The 18808-nt window shown below is 34.1% G+C and overlaps 1 protein-coding gene across 1 annotated transcript in view; it reads left to right on the forward strand.

The window, feature by feature from the left end:
• Positions 1-18808, forward strand: part of NIPBL (NIPBL cohesin loading factor) — a 208640-nt gene that overhangs the window by 148057 nt on the left and 41775 nt on the right. Inside the window, exons 12-24 of the mRNA XM_049862484.1 lie at positions 1221-1418; positions 1663-1734; positions 1831-1920; positions 3483-3586; positions 6039-6125; positions 8655-8886; positions 9464-9615; positions 10143-10223; positions 11009-11109; positions 13302-13440; positions 15193-15275; positions 16041-16173; positions 17060-17203. Of these exons, the coding sequence (XP_049718441.1) occupies positions 1221-1418; positions 1663-1734; positions 1831-1920; positions 3483-3586; positions 6039-6125; positions 8655-8886; positions 9464-9615; positions 10143-10223; positions 11009-11109; positions 13302-13440; positions 15193-15275; positions 16041-16173; positions 17060-17203 (1616 nt within the window). The remainder of the gene's footprint in view (positions 1-1220; positions 1419-1662; positions 1735-1830; positions 1921-3482; positions 3587-6038; positions 6126-8654; positions 8887-9463; positions 9616-10142; positions 10224-11008; positions 11110-13301; positions 13441-15192; positions 15276-16040; positions 16174-17059; positions 17204-18808) is intronic.

Below are 18808 nucleotides of genomic sequence, written 5' to 3' on the forward strand. Positions count from 1 at the left end.
GCGATCTGCTTCTGAAAGATCACAGCCTTGGAAACCCTATGAGAGTAAATTTGTGTATTGCCCATAGTTAGGAATTCAGGATAGAGGCCAGCCTCAAGGAAGCAAGGGAATCACATTTAGATCCACAGACTAGAAACTATCTCATTGTCAGCAACAAATAAGTGATCACTACACAACCAGAGTATGATTCCAGGGTAGAACATATCAGTCCTTTACCCTGGTTTTACCTTGGTGGTGTTACACTCTAGAGCAGGTATGGTAAATATTTGTCACTTGTACTGTCCTCCAGCTCTTACTGCAGACATCTGTAATCAGTCTTTCTTGTTGAACTATGATGCTTTCCCAGGCCTCAGAATTCTTCTGAACATAGCACTCTAGGCAGCTGTTACCAGTTGATCAGAGTTGATTTGTCAGATGAAATCTGTTTGCCAGGCCTGCCTGAAGGCTCCTGTCAGTACTGATGATTATAGCAAAATGCTTAGACCTCTGGAAGAATGGGGGAAGGATTGAAGGTAACATGCATACCTATGCTTATATAACGTAGGTAAGCTTAAAAGCTTTTGTCCTTGGATTTAAGCAAACCTAGAGTCACTATGAGTCAGGATCGACTCAATGGCAGTGGGTTTTATTGTTGGAGAACTGAATCCAGTATATAAATATTTATGACCATACGCATTTATTCTGTCTCTGTAGGCCTATGGTGTTAGGTCATCAGAGTCTATGGAATTTATAGCAAAGTTGTGGGTTTAATTTAACTGTTATTTGATGGTATACATGGCTACCCGTATTCCGTAATACTTTGAAATTGACCGAACCCTGTCCCTACCAATAACCCAAATGCTTTAATGTGCTGCTTTTTTTCATCCAAATCCTAAAGAAATGTTGTTTAAAAACCTTAATTAATCCTGAAGTTCAGGTATAATCTTCACTGACTCATTGAATATCCTTTATTGAAATGAGCACTGTGATTTTAATTCCCAGAACTTTCCTGTCTGTATTTATTATTAGCAGCATTCATGTAAAATCTTTAAATCCAGATAGATCATGGTAAAATTAATAATGCCTTTTCTATACCATAATTTAATCTTCTAGATAGAATGACTCAGAGTTTACTAGACCCACAGAATGATTTCTCCCCCATGTGGTTCATTTGTAAAGTACAAGTTTTAATAATCTCTTTAAATGAGGTAAAATTATTTGTCATGGGGATTTGCTTCTAGCCTCTAGGAAACGTCATAAAAAAGATGATGATAAAGCTTGGGAGTATGAAGAGCGTGACAGAAGAAGCTCTGGGGATCATAGGAGAAGTGGCCACTCTCATGAAGGAAGAAGGAGTTCAGGTGGTGGTCGTTACAGAAACCGAAGTCCATCGGATTCTGACATGGAAGATTATTCTCCTCCTCCCAGCCTTAGTGAGGGTAATTCATCAGTGTGAACAGATTTCTTACATAAACTGACTTAAATTTAGGGCTTTAATCTTGAAGAATGTATCTTTTATGAATTACAACTCCTAATTTTAATTAATACAGAAGTATATATTTAGTTTGGATTTGCAGTGATTATTGTTTAATTCTTTAAGTAATGTTCAGAAAGAAAATTAAAACAAAAATGGAAATTTTGTAAGTTGTTCTGCATTGCAATATCTCTTTGTGTTCATTTTAGTCGCTAGAAAAATGAAGAAAAAAGAAAAACAGAAGAAAAGGAAAGCTTATGAACCAAAACTAACACCTGAAGGTAACTTTTTAGTTCACTTAGTCTTTATTCATAGTCTTCAGTTTATGTAGTCTACTTTGAATGTGGATATAATGAGTATTTTTTTCCCTGTTGCAGAAATGATGGATTCTTCAACTTTTAAGAGATTCACAGCCTCAATAGAGAATATTTTGGATAATTTGGAAGATATGGATTTTACTGCATTTGGTAAAATCAATTTAAAATATATTTACCCTTACTGTGTGTCCAGATTTCTGCCAGTTCCGGGGAATACAGAGACATAGTCTATGCAATTAAGAAACTTGAAATCTAGTCATAGAGTCAAATCTAGTCCATGTTATCAAGAAATTGAAAACTTCAGTACAAACATCAAGTGCTAAATTCATCAAGTATTGAGTTGTTGTCTTAAGAATTCTGAGAGTCAAGCTATCACAGTAAAAAAAAAAAATAGGTTAGGGTAATTAAGGAAATTTTTATGCAGGTGAGTGTTGAGTAGGCCTTACAAAAGAAGGGTACTAATACGAGCAAAGATACAGAAATAGGAATCCATCCATTTACTCTAATGGCCAATATCTATTGAATACTTATTATTTGCCATGAGTTTGGTAAATGCTAGAGATGTAAAGATAAATAAGTCCCCAGCCCCTGGCTTTAATAATGCAAAATCTAATACAGAAAATAAAATCGTAAACCAGTTATAGTACAGAATTAATGTTATATTCATATAATATTATATAATTCATATAATATTCATATAATACTTTTGCAATAATATATAAAGATTACATCTATAAATATAAAAATGTTTATAACAAGGTGCTTGCAGTGTTTACAGCTACCTTCAGCAATCTTATGCCACTTTCAGGTGGTACAAACACCTAGTGCCTGATAAGATACAAAAGTCATATGGCATACATTAATTCTGATATGAATAGTCCATGTATTTAGTAATGCCTTAGAAGGTATATTGTCCTTTATTTTAAAAGTATTTATGTGTTTTGTAAGAGTGACTTGGCTAAGTGTTATTAATGTTTTCATCATTTCTAAAATATTCCAATTCTGGGCTGAGAATTTTGTCGTTTAGGGTCCCAAGAAAAAGACAGATGGCCATCTCAGATTAGGATAATTTGAAGAGGTTTATTTAAGAGATTAATTACAAAGATGGGGGCAGAATAGTGCCAGAACCCAGGACTAACAACCATGGAACTGTAACCACCGCTACATCCAAAGGAACAAGGGTAAACAGAAGTCACCAGAACTCAGCTGGAGAAAGAGAGTGGTGAAGTAGACTGCCTTGAAAGAAGCAGTAATCTTTTGGTTAGCTAGCCAGCTTGAGGAGACCTTGCAAGGAAGGAGTCAGGGATATAAATACCCTGACCTCACTCTCCTTCTCTTTGATCTTCTGACAGGGCACCCCACTGGCTGAACCCAAACAGAAGCCAGAGGGCATGGGAGACTGTTGATGTAGTCCACACAGGTCAGCCTCCTGGGGCAGAGAGCATGGTTGAGAAGGGTCAATAGTATATCTAAAGTAGTAAAGAGAAGCTATCTATTGCGTCTTCCCATCCTAGTCAGAACTCTAACTTTAATCCCTGTCCTCTTTCATTCAGGGTTTGTTTGAGGTTTACAGAGGCCTCTTATATTGTTGTTTGTTTAGCTTGTTCATACCTGTTTGTGTCCACAAATTTTATTAAAAAGCTAAACTTAACCATTTTGAGCTGTTTCATTTACCTAAACTGTACTTTTTTTGGTTTGATTTTGTTTCTCAGGTGATGATGATGAAATTCCTCAGGAGCTGCTCTTAGGAAAACACCAGCTTAATGAACTCGGCAGTGAATCCGCTAAAATTAAAGCAATGGGTATAATGGATAAGGTATCTGACTAAAGTAAAATTTATAGATTTACTTAATATCTAATATTTGAAATTAGTTTAAAGTTGTGGGTAAATTATAAAGTTTACATAAGTAAATAATAATGAGAAGAAAATTCATGGTTGCCATCTTAGAGTCTAACTGAATTATTTCTTTTTTTTAAAAAATAGATACTTTGGATAAAAGTAATATTCTGCTGCAAATTATTATAAAGAAAATCGTATTACTGTGTAGAAAAAGGCATGGGCCTAGATTTTTCACTCTTGGTTTTTTTAATTTTCTCAAACATTTACTTAAATGTAGAAATACATTAAAATTTTCTTTGACATTTGCTTTAGTCATTTAGAGTCATGGAAGTGTAAAGCTGCAGCTTTACCACTTTACTTCCGGTACTGTAAAATGTTACAACTTTTTTAGGGCATAGCCTCACTGCCGCGGTCTTCATGATAACTTTTGCAAGTTGTCTTTATTATGAGCTCCCTGTTGCTTAAAAGTAGTCTGATTGCACCTGTGGAATAGCAGAATATTTTGTCATTCATTGGTAATAACTTGAACAGTAGTGGCAGCATCAAAAGGTAGTTTCCCATAATCTTTATCAGCCGTTATGCACCCCCTAAATTACTATATGATTGCCAAAAAAACAATTTCAAGACAAATCCCCTTCCTTCTTCTTCCAACTAGGGTCCCTCTTGTATAGAATTATCTACAAAATCTTAATTTCCTGGTCTATAAAGTAGAGACAATGATTTGTTTTTCAGGAATAGTAAAAGAGTTAATAAAATATTATGTTTACCTGTGGAATTGATTCTCAACAAGACTGTTTAATCCTTTTCGACTTCACAGTTTCAAAATAGACTGGGAAATATTTTCATGTTTTTACAAAGTTAAAATACAGTCAGTTATTCATTGTTTATTTGTTTATATATTGCCTGTATTCCTAGTAATAAATGTGCAGTAAACTTGATTATTAAATATATGTGGATATTCCATGTGGTCACCCAAGAATTAATGTGCTGTTGGTTCATGTTGATATTCCTATGTGCAGTTAACAGAAATACTGATTTATTTTATGCATAGGGATATAGCATCAGTTTTCTGAGATGCTCGGAAACCTTGGTGGCGTAATGGTTAAGTGCTATGGCTGCAAACCAAAAGGTTGGCAGTTCAGACCCACCAGGCACTCCTTGGAAACTCTATGGCGCAGTTCTACTCTGTCCTGTAGGGCTGCAATGAGTCAGAATCGACTAAATGGCAATAGGTTTGGTTTGGTTTAAGGAGCCCTGGCGGCGTAGTGGTTAAGAGCTTAGGCTGCTAACCGAAAGGTTGGCCGTTCCAATTCACCAAGTGCTCCTTGGAAACCCTATGAGGCAGGTTCTACTCTATCGTATAGGGTTGCTATGAGTCGGAATCAGCTCGATGGCAACAGGTTTAATGCCAATCTTATTTATTTCATAAGTTTTCTAATTACATGTAGTTAATATTTCAAAAGGCTAACTTGCTGAGTATTTTCAAAGGGTAGAAGTTTTGTCAAAAGTCTCAGTAGTTTTAGTCTATTATGAAATTATCTAAAGCAGTATTTGGGGGAACTGGTGTATGTATTCCACTGTGAGCAATCAAACTGGACTAAACGGTTACTTTACTGGACCTCTCGTTTGACTTTTCTCTCTGAGTTGGTTGAGTGTCCTAGCTGTATGCTATAGGAGTCCAAAAGGAAAACTATTCAGTTAAGAGATTATGAGTAGTTGCTTCCTGACAGATAACTCAAAATGGACTACTAGTTGTTTTAATAGCAAAAGAGTCCTTTGTAAGAAATGAAAAAGAGGAGACATTCATAAGAAAAGAGATTTCTACATAAATAAAACCAACACTCATAACTTTCAAAATTCACAATTTCATGATTCTTCTGTTCAGAGTACTATCTTAGATTTTAAGATACCTGCTGTGCTGTAGAAACCATATTACAAATAAATCAACAGATGAAATCTTTAATATGTGTGTGTTCATATGCATGTTCAGTGTCACTGCCAGAATTGCAGATGGCCAGGCATGAGAACAGACTCAGTCTTACCTAGTTACGTGGTAAGGGTTGCTACTAACAAGCATAATGTGCCCATTCTGTATTTGCTCTGCTGTCTTTCAGAAATAAAGTAGAGATAATGATTGGTTCTTCAAGAATAGTAAAAGAGTTAATAAAATATTATGTTTAGCTATGGAATTCCTTCTAAAAAATTTAAGACTGTTTAATTCTTTTCAACTTTACAATTTTAAAGTAGACTGGAAAATATTTGAGTACAGAATATAAGTAGGGAAGTTTTCTTTTCCCACTCTTCAAGTGGGCGGTAATGTTATATATTCCAAAGGAATAACTTTTACAGAATATTTCTTAAATAATTACATCCCTTTCATTTCTCCTTTTATCAGTGATTGATAAAAAAAAAATTGTTGCCATTTTAGCTTTCAACTGACAAAACTGTGAAAGTCCTAAATATCTTGGAGAAGAATATTCAAGATGGGTCAAAGCTTTCTACTTTGTTAAATCATGTAAGTTTAAAATCCATATTGTCGATTTTACCCTTAATATTACTAAGGTTTTTTTTTTTTTTTTCATTGAGAACTTTATCAGGAAAATTCTAGATTTCATTAATTTGAGCTTGTTATCACCAATTATATTCATTTCATACAGGTTAGTAATTCCTTTTCCTGGCCTTCCCTGGAGAAATTAGTAGTTAGAAACCTTATGCTGATTTCCTAATTAATCCTAAAACATTAATCCTTATATGCCATCCTTATACCTAGCTTAAAGAGTTGTTGGAAAGATTAAGTGAATTAATTCATGTAAAGTGGTTAGAAGAGTGTCAGACACATTGTAAGCTTTCAGTAAATGTTAACTACAGCTGTTATTATATTTTACTATGCTTACATTGAAAGCAGTAGCAACATGGTTATAATGTTTTATGAACTAGTTAAATTGCCTAAGATCTGCTATCCTAGCATTGTATCAGTCTATTTAAATCCTGTGTGCATTCAGATTGACCTGATATCACTATCTTTAATCAATACAAATATTAATATTTATGGGCATTTAGTATAAGAGGTAAGAATTTGAAGAAGTTTTGCGTTAATGAGTTTTCTTTATTTTTAAAAACCTGATTATAAAAAAATTATAGAAGTAATATATTCTAGAAAATTTTCATAAAATAAAAAACAAAAAAATCCATATTCTCATCCACCAACAATTACTATTAACTGTTTTTATATATATACTTTCATTCTGTAATATACATAAGGAGCCCTGGTGGCATAGTGGTTAAGTGCTTAGCTGTTAACCGAAAGGTCAACAGTTTGAACCCACCAGCCACTCCACCGAATGTGGCAGTCTGCTTCCATAAAGATACAAACTTGGAAACTTCATGGGGCAGTTCTACTCTGTTCTATACATAATGCATATATTTAGTACATACACTGGATTTTATTTTCTCATGAGAGAAAGTTCTTGATGTTTGCAAAAGCCACAGGATATCTAACTGATCCATGTAGAATAAAATACATCGAAAAATAATCTCAGGTGATGATGGTGGTGGTTAGGTGCCATCAAATCGGCTCTGACTCATAGCAACCTGTGTAACAGAACAAAACATTCCCTGGTCCTACACCATCTTCATTGGTTTTAACTGGCTAATTTTTGAAAGTAGATCATCAGACTTTTCTTTCTAGTCTGTCTTAGTCTGGAAGCTCTGCTGAAACCTTTCTACTGTGGTGACCCTGCTGGTATTTGAAGCACTGGTAGCATAGCTTCCAGCATCGTAGCAACAAACAAGTCACCACAGTACAGCAAACTGACAGACTGGTGGTAGTAGTCTCAGGTGGTAGTTCCATGGATTATTTAATATATCCATATTTTTCTAATGCACTCCTTTTTAATTAGATTTTTAATGATAGAAACAAAGGGCTTAGAGAAGCCTGTAGTAACAGTCTACTCCATCTTTAGCCAGCACATTTTACTTGAAACACTTTGGCAAGAAATTGTGATAAACATCATCAAGAATCTAGTCTAGCATGCTAGCTGACTTGGTCTTAATGAAATTATTTTCATTCCTGAAAACCTTAGCACTATTTAATGTGTTGTAGGTAGCCTTAACGTTTGGCATGATTCATGGGCCTCCTTAACTGACTCTTTCCAGACAGCAATTTTAATATCAAAGACAAGCTACTTTATCTTTAAAATTTTTTAAGTAGGCATGTAAGCAGTAAAATTAAAGGAAAATAAAGAGTTGGGGGAAAAAATAATCAAGTTTTTAGGCATTGCTGATTAGAAAGCCCCTCTCTGCTTTCCATATATTGTGCTTTTATTTGCCAGCCGGAATATACTTTACCCGTGTATAAGTATTTGTATAATATAAAGTGATACTTCGTAGCTAAAGATGTGATGGGAGGATTTTCATTTTCGAAGTAAGATTAAAAGCGTTTCTTCTCAATTGTAATGTCAAGTTGCTGGTGTGTAAATTAAAATGCAGTCTTCCGTCAGTTGCTGAATATTACCATTTTAGAAAACAAATTATGTTTTCAGTAGTCTATGTAATAATCACTTTTTAGTCTGTTTGAAATATATAGTGAAGTTGTAATGATTGAATCAATAACCTTTTTATATTTCCAAATAAAGACTCTTTTGGTGTTTTAATTTTTACTTTGGTCTCACAACAGCAAGCAGAATTTATAGTTTTTTTTGACTGTCATAATGTTTATACCCAAAACACGAGATTACTTATGTGTAATCTTAAGTTAAATTCTTAGACTTGGATAAAGTAGACAGATGATAAAAGTGACTATTACTTTGTCTCTGGAGTGTCATCTAGTGGTGAAAATAGTAAGTAGAGTATTATCATGTTTGAAAACATTGAAACAAAAATTTACTTAAATTCAGTATTTGTGCTTCATTCCTAAGATTCTTTAAAGAACATGCACTTCAAGATTCTCAGCATGTTTTTCACCTGTAAAAGTCAAATATATCATAATTTATTTCATTTCATAACATGTATGTTCCCAGTTCATTAACAATGTACTGTTTTATAGAATAACGATACAGAAGAAGAAGAAAGATTATGGAGAGACCTTATTATGGAGAGAGTTACAAAATCAGCTGATGCTTGTCTAACAACTATCAACATCATGACATCTCCTAACATGCCAAAAGCTGTATATATTGAGGATGTGATCGAAAGAGTTATACAGTACACTAAATTTCATTTGCAGAATACACTTTATCCTCAGTATGATCCTGTTTACAGATTAGATCCTCATGGAGGTTAGTTTGCCCTTTTATGCTTATAGTTGAGTCTAATATCAAAATTGTCTACTGGTCAGGGAAAATCCCAGTAATATTAACCTCTGGTTCCATTTACTACTCCCCCAGCTTCTACCAAAAATAGTAGTTATCTGCAAAATGGATTGGTTTGAGATATATACTTCCTTTTACTCTTAACCTTTGTAAATGAGCAATGAAATAGGTAACGTGTACTTTTGGAGAGAGGAAAGACATAGTTTTATGAATAGTCTACATTTGATTGCCTCTTGTTTAATAATTGCAAGTTAATTTAGACTTTATTCTACTTGCAATGGAAAACAATAGAAATAAAGATAAAGTAATATTTTTAGACACAAGGATTTAATAGATAACTGAATTATACCATAAATTATCAGTTATAAGAATGTTTACTTTCTGATTAAATATCCTAAAGAATAATTTTCTCTTTCAATAAATAGCCAAATTTATTTGTCAGGTTGTATTTATATGTAACCAAAAAAAGTATGTTCTCTTAATGCAGAAAACAGTTTTATTCCTGTTGATTCAAAATTGCTTGTTTTGAAATTTTTCATTCTAGGAGGCTTATTAAGTTCAAAGGCAAAACGGGCCAAATGTTCTACCCATAAGCAGAGAGTAATAGTAATGCTTTATAACAAAGTTTGTGATATTGTTAGCAGCTTATCAGAATTGCTAGAGATACAGCTTCTTACGGACACAACAATTCTTCAGGTGAGTTTTTCTGAAGCATTTCTGTATATTTTTAGACCAAATGATTTAAGAGTACAGAGTCTGATTATACCAATATTGCGCAATAATTTTTCAATTCAGAGTATGACCTGTCTAAATTAAAGAAATAAAAGTTCAAGGAATTTTTAAAAGGATACATTTTGAGCAGAAGACAGGTTAATGTAGTGTAAATTTCAAATTCTGAATTCTTTCGAAGATAAGTTACCATTTCCTTTACAATATGTGGGGATATTTTTATCCAAGATAGCAGTATGTTTTTTGTTTCTTTATATTCCTATGATATTCATCCACCCAAATGGTGGAGATTAGAGAAATGGCAGCTGTGAAGGAAGGTACCTGATGTGTGTGTTAAGGTGCTTAAGGATGAAGGAGAACAGAGAAAGGACTAGATGCTGATTAGGCGAGGGAAAAGAAAATGCCCTCTCAGTGTTTTCCAGTAAATGTATGGATTTAATAAGGTAGGTTACTGAAATCAACTAAAGACATGTACTAACTGGTATTTTTTGCAGGTATCATCGATGGGAATAACACCATTTTTTGTGGAAAATGTCAGTGAACTACAATTGTGTGCCATTAAGCTAGTGACTGCAGTAAGTGTAATTTTTATCAATTCATATTTTTAGGTTATTCTCAAAGTAAAATAGTATTTATTATTGTTGTTAGTTACCCTAGAGTCATTTCTGACTAACGGTGACCGCCACATGTGCAGAGTAGAACTGTTCCATAGGGCTTTCAGGGCTGTAACCTTTGAGAAGCAGATCCCCAGGCCTGTCTTCTGAGGTGCCTCTGGATGGGTTCAGCCTGCCAACCTTTCAGCCAGAAGTTGATCACCACCCACCCAAGAACCAAAATAATGTTAACATTATTTAATCCTAACTACCACAAATGTGCAGATTCAAGTTTTGCAGTAGATTCATTTCAACATAACAGCTGTTATAGTGTGTCTTAGATGTTAGAAATTGAGGACTAATTTTTCTGTTTTATGAATTTTTGGGGGTTATTCTGTTTTTGTACAATTTTAAACATTTCTAATTATTAAAAAAATTTTCAGTTAATAATTCCTTGACATTTTCAGTAAAGCTATAATGATTCAAAACCATTTAAATCTTGTCTTACTTTCCATGCCCAAGAACTATCATATGCCTGTAAAAGAAACTAATAAGCTCTTTGACTTCTAAAAGAATGTTATAATTTGTAATAGAAAAATTGAGCAGATTATCTTAATTCATTACCGTTGAAGATGTTAAAAACATTTTCATTCTAAATGGCAGATAATATCTTTTATCACGTGGTATAGTACTAAGACTAATATGTCATTTTTATTTTGGTTTTAATTCTAATAAACTTAATTTGGAATTTTATTATTATTAAACAGGTATTCTCAAGATATGAAAAACATAGGCAGTTAATTTTGGAAGAAATTTTTACTTCACTTGCAAGATTACCAACCAGCAAGAGGAGTTTAAGGAACTTCAGGTAACTAATTGTCGCAGAGGTCAGGCATACAGAAAAATTCCATTATATTGTAACCATCATACATTTATTCTTCACCATTTTTCTGTCATCTATGTTTTAATGAACATGTAAAGGAGAAGCAGTTCAGTTAAAACAACATGAAAAATAGCTTTGATGCATGAAATAATATGGTATATTTAGGGGACTTGAAGTTCAGAGATTCTCAAGGTCTCATAAAGACCTATGACAGGATTTTTTAATCTCAGTACTATTGACATTTTGGGCCTATGCATTGTAGGTTGGTTAGCAGCATCCCTGACCTCTACCCACTAGATGCCACTAGAAACCCTCCTCGTCTAAGTTGTAGCAACCAAAATTATCTCCAGACACTGACAAATGTCTCCTGTGGGCAAAATGATCCCCAGTTTTAGAATCATAGGTCTGTTGGAAGAGCAATTGGAAATACTGGTTCAAAAGAGAGGCAGTTCAAAGAGGACTTTACAAAGCATACTGAGGAACTTGAACTTTTTCTTTTAGACGTGGGAAACCATCAAATAGTACTTTAAAAAGAGAGCTGAAATGTTACTATAACAGCAGTGTAGAGAATAGACATAGGGATTAAATATACTTAAATCATTAAGCACACCTAAATGAATAATTTCTTTTATAAGGATCAGCACAAACCTGGTTCCTATGAGGTGGAGGTTAAAGATATCCCAAATGTCTAACTTTTCCAAGCTGCTGTACCACTCCATCATCTCTTAACACCATCTATTCCCTTTCTTCTCAGTACTCTCCCTCCCATTTTTGCATTCCCTAATTCACTGCAGCATCTCACAGAACTCACGAACCATATAAAGGAAATGGCTCACATGGCTGTGGAGGCTGAGAAGTCTCAGATTCATGGGTCTGGTATAGGCTTCTCCCAGCCTACATGGCTGCAGGGTCTTATGATCCCAAACCAGCAGTTCAGACCACAGGCTACTGGCTCATAAGCCTGCAGAAGCTGGCAAATCAGGTTACACGATAGGCTTACCAGCTATAGGGGGCTGTGGAGGTTGGTGAATCCCAGAATCAGCAGGTCAGACAGCAAGCCTCTGGGGAGGTCATTGGATCACAAACCAGATGCAGGATCCAGATGCAGAGAGAAAAAACCTTGCCAGGACACACACATATATCTTAACATGCAGCCCACACCCTAGGAAAGGGTATAATTTAGTAAGGGTGGGGCTTGAGTCACGCCCTCCTGCCAGGCCATGACCCAAGACACACCTCACACCAATCCTACCTCATCAACATGTAGAGGTCCGGATCCACAGCACATAAAATGGAGAACACCCACACAATGCTGGGATTCATGGCCTACCCAAGTTGACATAACCATCACAGGTCCATATACCATATGTGCATAGTCCCACTCAGTCATTGTGTGTGAGTCACAAAGATCATGGCTAGAAGGGCCATATTAAGTAATTCATTGCACCGTAACACCATGAATAAGGAATGTTATTAACTGCTTTGATCAGCCTTATCTTTTTTGTCATTATGATTTGGTATCATTATCCTAATAATCGTAATATCTAAGTGATTAAATGTGTTGACTTGCTGTCATATAAGGTTATTTTTAGATTGCTTTGAAGATTCTCTTTAAAATAATTATTTTTATCTTAATCATTTTTGAACTAAACATCTATTGTCTATTAAACCTTAAGAAAAACTATCAACATGTAAAAGAATTAAGCTCCTTTAAAAAAAAAAAAATCTGTAGAACAAAAGACTTAGAAATTGATTTTTCATAATCTATGCAAATAACCTCATACTCTCGCATTGATGATGAAGAGCTGATGTATAGCAGATTTTAATTTAAAAAATGAATATCAAAATGCATGGGCTTTTGAAAATTTTGAAGACTTTTACCACTTTTTAAATCATTTTGAGAAGGTTCCTCCCCCCCCATTATAAATTTTTGACCTACCATGTATATAAAATGTAGATTTGTCTTAAATACTACATTTTTTTCTTTGTTGTAGTTCTCGGAGTACGCATAGGTGTTTACCAAGTTTTTTCTAATTTATTAAAATTAAACATGAGGACGCCATTGTAAACACTCATAATGCCTGGAAATATTAAGAAAGCACCTGAAATTTTCAGATGATAGATGACATGTATCCTCATATTCTGTGTGATTTAATTTTTTTTCTTCTCCATAAAAGGTTAAATAGTAGTGATATGGATGGAGAACCTATGTATATTCAGATGGTTACAGCACTGGTTTTACAGCTTATTCAGTGCGTAGTGCACTTACCATCATCAGAGAAGGACTCTAATTCAGAAGAGGACTCAAACAAAAAAGTAAGGAATCTTTTAAAGGTTTTGTAACTTTGTACTTTTATGGAAGGAAGCACCTGTAGTCTCTGTCATTCTTAAAAAACTGAAGTTCTTGATTACAGGTTCTTGGCTGGGCTTTAGGGTCTTCATAAGGGCACAAGATTAGATTTTAGGAGGCAGGCCACTTGAATCTTTCTCCATTTGTTTTGCAGCTGTAAAATAGGGATGATAATACCTGAAATGCATACCATATCAGGTTGTAAGTCTCAAATGAGATATTGAATGTGAAAATGAGTATTATATATTAATAACTAACATATAATTAACTTAGAATTCATGTCAAAAATGAGCGTATGCCCTAAGATTTGCTTTTGGTTTTGTAGCTTTTATCCTTCGAAGTTTATAATGTTTCCAAGTTCTATAGTTTTACCTCAACAGAAGTTCAGGAGAAATGGGAGTAATTTTCTTTCTTTATCTATTCACTCTGTTCTATTATAGGTAGATATTGTATATTTATGTGTATATATTACAATCTTTCTATTTACTAATAAATAACAAAGCAAGTAGATATTACCAGAAAGGCTGAGATCCCCTTTGTTTCTTCCCCTCTCAGTCCTGTTGTTCTGTCTCCAATCTTTCCTCCTTCTCATTGGTTGGCAACCAGTATCATGAGTATGTTTATCTCCTTCCCTTTACTTATTTATCTGCATAAATTTGATGTAGAATTTTTTTAGTTTATGTAAATGATACTATGGTGACATATTTACAGCTAATTTTTTCACTCAACATTGCTTTGAATGTACATAAATCATACCATATTCTTTTTTTCTTCAGTTAAGCATGTTATGTAACTGTTTCTCAACTTAAAGCAAAAGTTTCTATAGGTATATACCTAGAGGTAGGATCATTATATCATAGTTTACATGCATTTTAACCTTACTGGAAGTTGTCAGTTTTCTCACCAAACTGGTGTTCCAGTTTACATTCATACTATTTGATTTTTCCTAGATTGGTCAGTATGAAATACTATCATGTTTTATTTTGTATTATCCTGGTACTACTGAGCTTTGAGCCCCTTGCCCTGTTTATTTGCCTTTTGGGTTTCCACAACTATGAATTGCCTGTGTATATCCTGGGTTTTAAATTTCTAATGAAAGAGTTGAATTTTCTTTTGTATTAGAGTGTTTCATAAACTTTGAACTTGGAATTTTTTCTAAATTTTTCTTTTTGTATTTTTAATTGATTTCTTCTTGTTCTGACTTGCATTGTGAAAAGCAACTATTGGCATTACATGTGTTACCTGCATTTGTTACTCTTTTGTTGTTGTTAGCTGCCCCTCACTCAAGGCTACCCCGTGTGTTACAGAGTAGACCTTCTCCATAAGGTTTTGTTGACTGTAAATCTTTATGGAAATTGATCGTCAGGCCTTTTCTTCTGCAGAGCAGCTGGATGGATTCAAACCGCCAGCCTTTAGGTTAATAGGCAGTCACAAACCACTTGCACCACCACCCTGGCTCATCTGTCACTCGTCTATTTTAATAAATTAAAATGAACTCTACTAATATTTTCATTTGATTGGTTTTGTAAAGGACTGAAATACGTTTAGTATGCTAATTGTTATTGCAGCTTATCTCTTAATGTATAAAAAAATAGTTTAAAGATTTCAGTATTTAAACCTATTATCCCTACTCAGTAATAACATGGGAAGGTAACTGAACTAACATGCTTGTTGATTATTTCTTCCATTACTGTATAAATTCATTTTTCTCACCCTAGGTTGATCAGGATGTTGTTATTACCAACTCTTATGAAACAGCCATGCGAACAGCCCAGAACTTCCTCTCCATCTTCCTTAAAAAGTGAGTAAAATTAATATAAATCTGTTTGTATTTTCTACAGTATAGCAAATAGTTCATTTATTTTAAGAAAAAGAATAAGCCAGATTCTGTCATAACTTAAACCTTGTATAAGTCAGTTAGTCTCCCTGGCCCTTGGCTTCCTGATCTTTAAAATGAGTCAGAGTTTTAAAAATCTAAAAATGTGTGGAATTATTTACATGTTGGTTAAAAGAACTAGATTGAAATTCTGTAGTTTTTTCTTCAGTAAATTCTGGGGCATTCTACTTAAATAGGAAAACTTGTTGGAATGAGGTTACTTAGCCTTCATAAGAATTTGTGGTAATCTTATAGAGAGAAACACAGTGGTCATTTTTTAAAAAGGGTATTAGTCAATAAATGAATTTCCTGTAGTGAGGGAAAAACTGGAAAATAGATTCATTTTAAACTATGTTTTATTTAATGGACCTTATTACTAGATAAGGAGCCCTGGTGGTGGAATGATTAAAGCACTTGGCTGCTAACTGAAAGGTCAGTGGTTTGAACCCACCAGCCACTCCACAGGAGGAAGACATGGCAGTCTGCTACCGTAAGATTTACAGCCTTGGAAACCCTATGGGGCAGCTCTACTCTGTCCTGTAGGGTCGCTGTGAGTCAGAATGGACTCGACGGCAATGGGTTTTTTGGATTCCTAGATACAGGAAAGAGAAAACTTAGTAACAAAATTTTATTCATGTTGGGGACATGTCACCTAGATTCACAGCCTTCTTACTATTTATCTTTGAACAGATGTGGTAGTAAGCAAGGTGAAGAAGATTACAGACCACTGTTTGAAAATTTTGTTCAAGACCTTCTTTCAACAGTCAATAAGCCTGAGTGGCCAGCTGCTGAACTCCTCCTTAGTTTGTTAGGGAGACTGTTGGTAAGAGTATAGCATTTAAAGATTATTAGATTGCTAGAAGACAACATAATGAGGATGTACTCTGATTCACAGATGATGAAATTCTTTAAAAATGTGTAAGGAAATATGACCGTTGCATCTTTCTTTTTGCATGTGCTTAACTGTACACATTATCATCGGTACCTTGTGGAAAACTTATAAGTGTTGTGACTGATACTTCATTTCATTATATAAGAAAAGAAAGCAGTACTTTAAAAAATTTTGTTTGTTGTTTTTAATTTGGAAGGGGTGTTGTTGGTAGTTAAAAATATCTTTTAATACCGAGTGAGATCTTATTGTAGTTACTCATTTCAAAGCATGAAACCGATTAATGTAAACTATTTGTCCTCTTTAAGAATATTTCTAAGAACATGGCACTTTTTTAGTCCATCATGTAATGCAGTGGGAAAACACACACAAAAAAGAAAAAAATTGTTGTGGTGTCTCCATTTATTTTTAAACTATACTTGGATTTGTGCAATGCAAATTGTTACAAGGCCTTTGGGACCTAACTTTTGTGAACTGGAACATATATTACTATTCTGACACCAAGTTAACGTTTCATAGGCTCAGAATTCCAGTCTAAGAAATTCTTAGTCATATCTCATTTTTAAAAAATAAAAACAATTCAATGTACATTTAAAAAATTGGCTGTGTTCTTAAGGGGGCTTATTCTATTTAAAAAAAATTTTTAGCCAAATGAAAATGCTCAGATTCCTGAAACTCTAAAAGAACATCACAGGAAGTATATGTATATTTAAATTTCCAATAATGTAACATAGATTTGAAATTTATTTGATAAATTGCTATTAAAGATAATATTGTTACAAACGTTTTAATTTAAATGGAAAACTATTTTGATGTTTAGGTTCATCAGTTCAGCAACAAGTCAACAGAGATGGCTTTAAGAGTGGCGTCTCTGGATTACCTTGGAACTGTTGCTGCACGACTGAGGAAAGATGCCGTTACAAGCAAAATGGATCAAGGATCTATAGAACGAATTTTAAAACAGGTATTCAGATAAAAAATTAAAATTATGGAGAAAATAACAAGTACTTTCTTTAGGTATTATTACGTTATTGTTGCATTTTACTTTGTAGATTCAAAATAACATCAATACTTCTAAATCGAGCTGTTATTTTTCAAAGCCCCAAAGAGAAAGATAAGAGTTAAGGGTGAACTATAAAGTCTGAGAGGAATTTTTAAATGGTTTATATAAATCCTTAGTTTACTTTCTCTTTGTGAACTGCTGTTGTGAATGCATAATGTTATTTTGTATTTGGGTTAACGTAAATTTTATTTAAATCTTTAGTTTATTAAAGTCATGATTTAGCATGCCCAGTCAGATTGTTCTGTACGTTTGAATGTTGTGTATTTTCTTACATTGGGTAGGGGTGAAGATGGCTTTTTTTTTTTTTTCTCTTTCCCTCAATTAATTATATTGGAAAGTTATTATCTTGGAAAAAGTGTTTCATTGGTTCATTTATTATTGTTTTTTGTCAAAAAAAAAAAAGATGAGGTATTAACAATGTGAAAAGTTAAGAAAATTGTTGGGAAATGATCTCTAACCCCACTGTATACAATTCCTATTTTCATTTCCTTTCTACTCTTTTTAGTTCATTACCATAACCATGTCGGCCATTAGAATTGCCTCTAATTTTTTTTACTATAATTTATTTATGTAGCGTTTTTTTCTTTCTTTTGCTTTATTTCCTTAGAATAATTTCTCAGTAGTATGATTCTCTGGGTCAAAGGTCATATACCTTTTTATTTTGAAATAATTTCAAACTTACGGAAAAATTACAAGAATAGGACAAAGAACCCCCATAAATCCTTCACCCAAGTTTCTCAGTTGTTGCCAGTTTACATTTGCATCATCATTCTCTTTATATATGGGTGTATGTTTGTATGTATTTGCATGTACATGTATATTAAAATTTTTTTTTCCTCTCTCTGAACCATTTAAGGTTAAGTTGTAGACATGACACATTCCATTACCTCTGAATTTTTTAGTGCATTTGTTCTTAAAGTGTGATTCCCTGGACAAGCAGCACCAACATTGACATCACCTGGGAACTTGTTAGAAATGCAAATTCTCAGGACCCTCCCCAGACCTACTGAATCGTAAACTCTGGGGGTAGGGTTCAGCAGTCTGTTTTAACAAGCCTGCCAGGTGGTTCTAATGAATGCTGAAGTTTGAGAACCATTGCTTAGTGTATATTTTCTATAAACAAGAGTGCTCACCTGTGTATCTATAGGACAACTCAAAATCAAGAAATTACCCTGAACATAGTATTACCACGTAATATACAAGGCGTTGGTAATCAGTGTTAGAATTTTCGCCTTCCGTATGGGAGACCCAGGTTCGATTTCAGGCCCGTGCACCTCCTGCACAGCTAACACTCATCCGTCAGTGGAGACTTGGCATGTTGCTGTGATGCTGAATAGGTTTCAGTGGAGCTTCCAGACTAAGAAGGATTCAAAAGAAACACCTGGTGGTCTACTTCCAAAAATCAGCCAGTGAAAACTGTATGGATTACAATAGTTCGATCAACAGCTGCTCATGGGGGTGGCACAGGACCAGGCAGTATTTAGTTTCATGGGGCATGGATTCACC

Source organism: Elephas maximus, chromosome 2 (genome assembly GCF_024166365.1).
Source record: "Elephas maximus indicus isolate mEleMax1 chromosome 2, mEleMax1 primary haplotype, whole genome shotgun sequence".
NCBI classification, from domain to species: Eukaryota; Metazoa; Chordata; class Mammalia; order Proboscidea; family Elephantidae; genus Elephas; species Elephas maximus.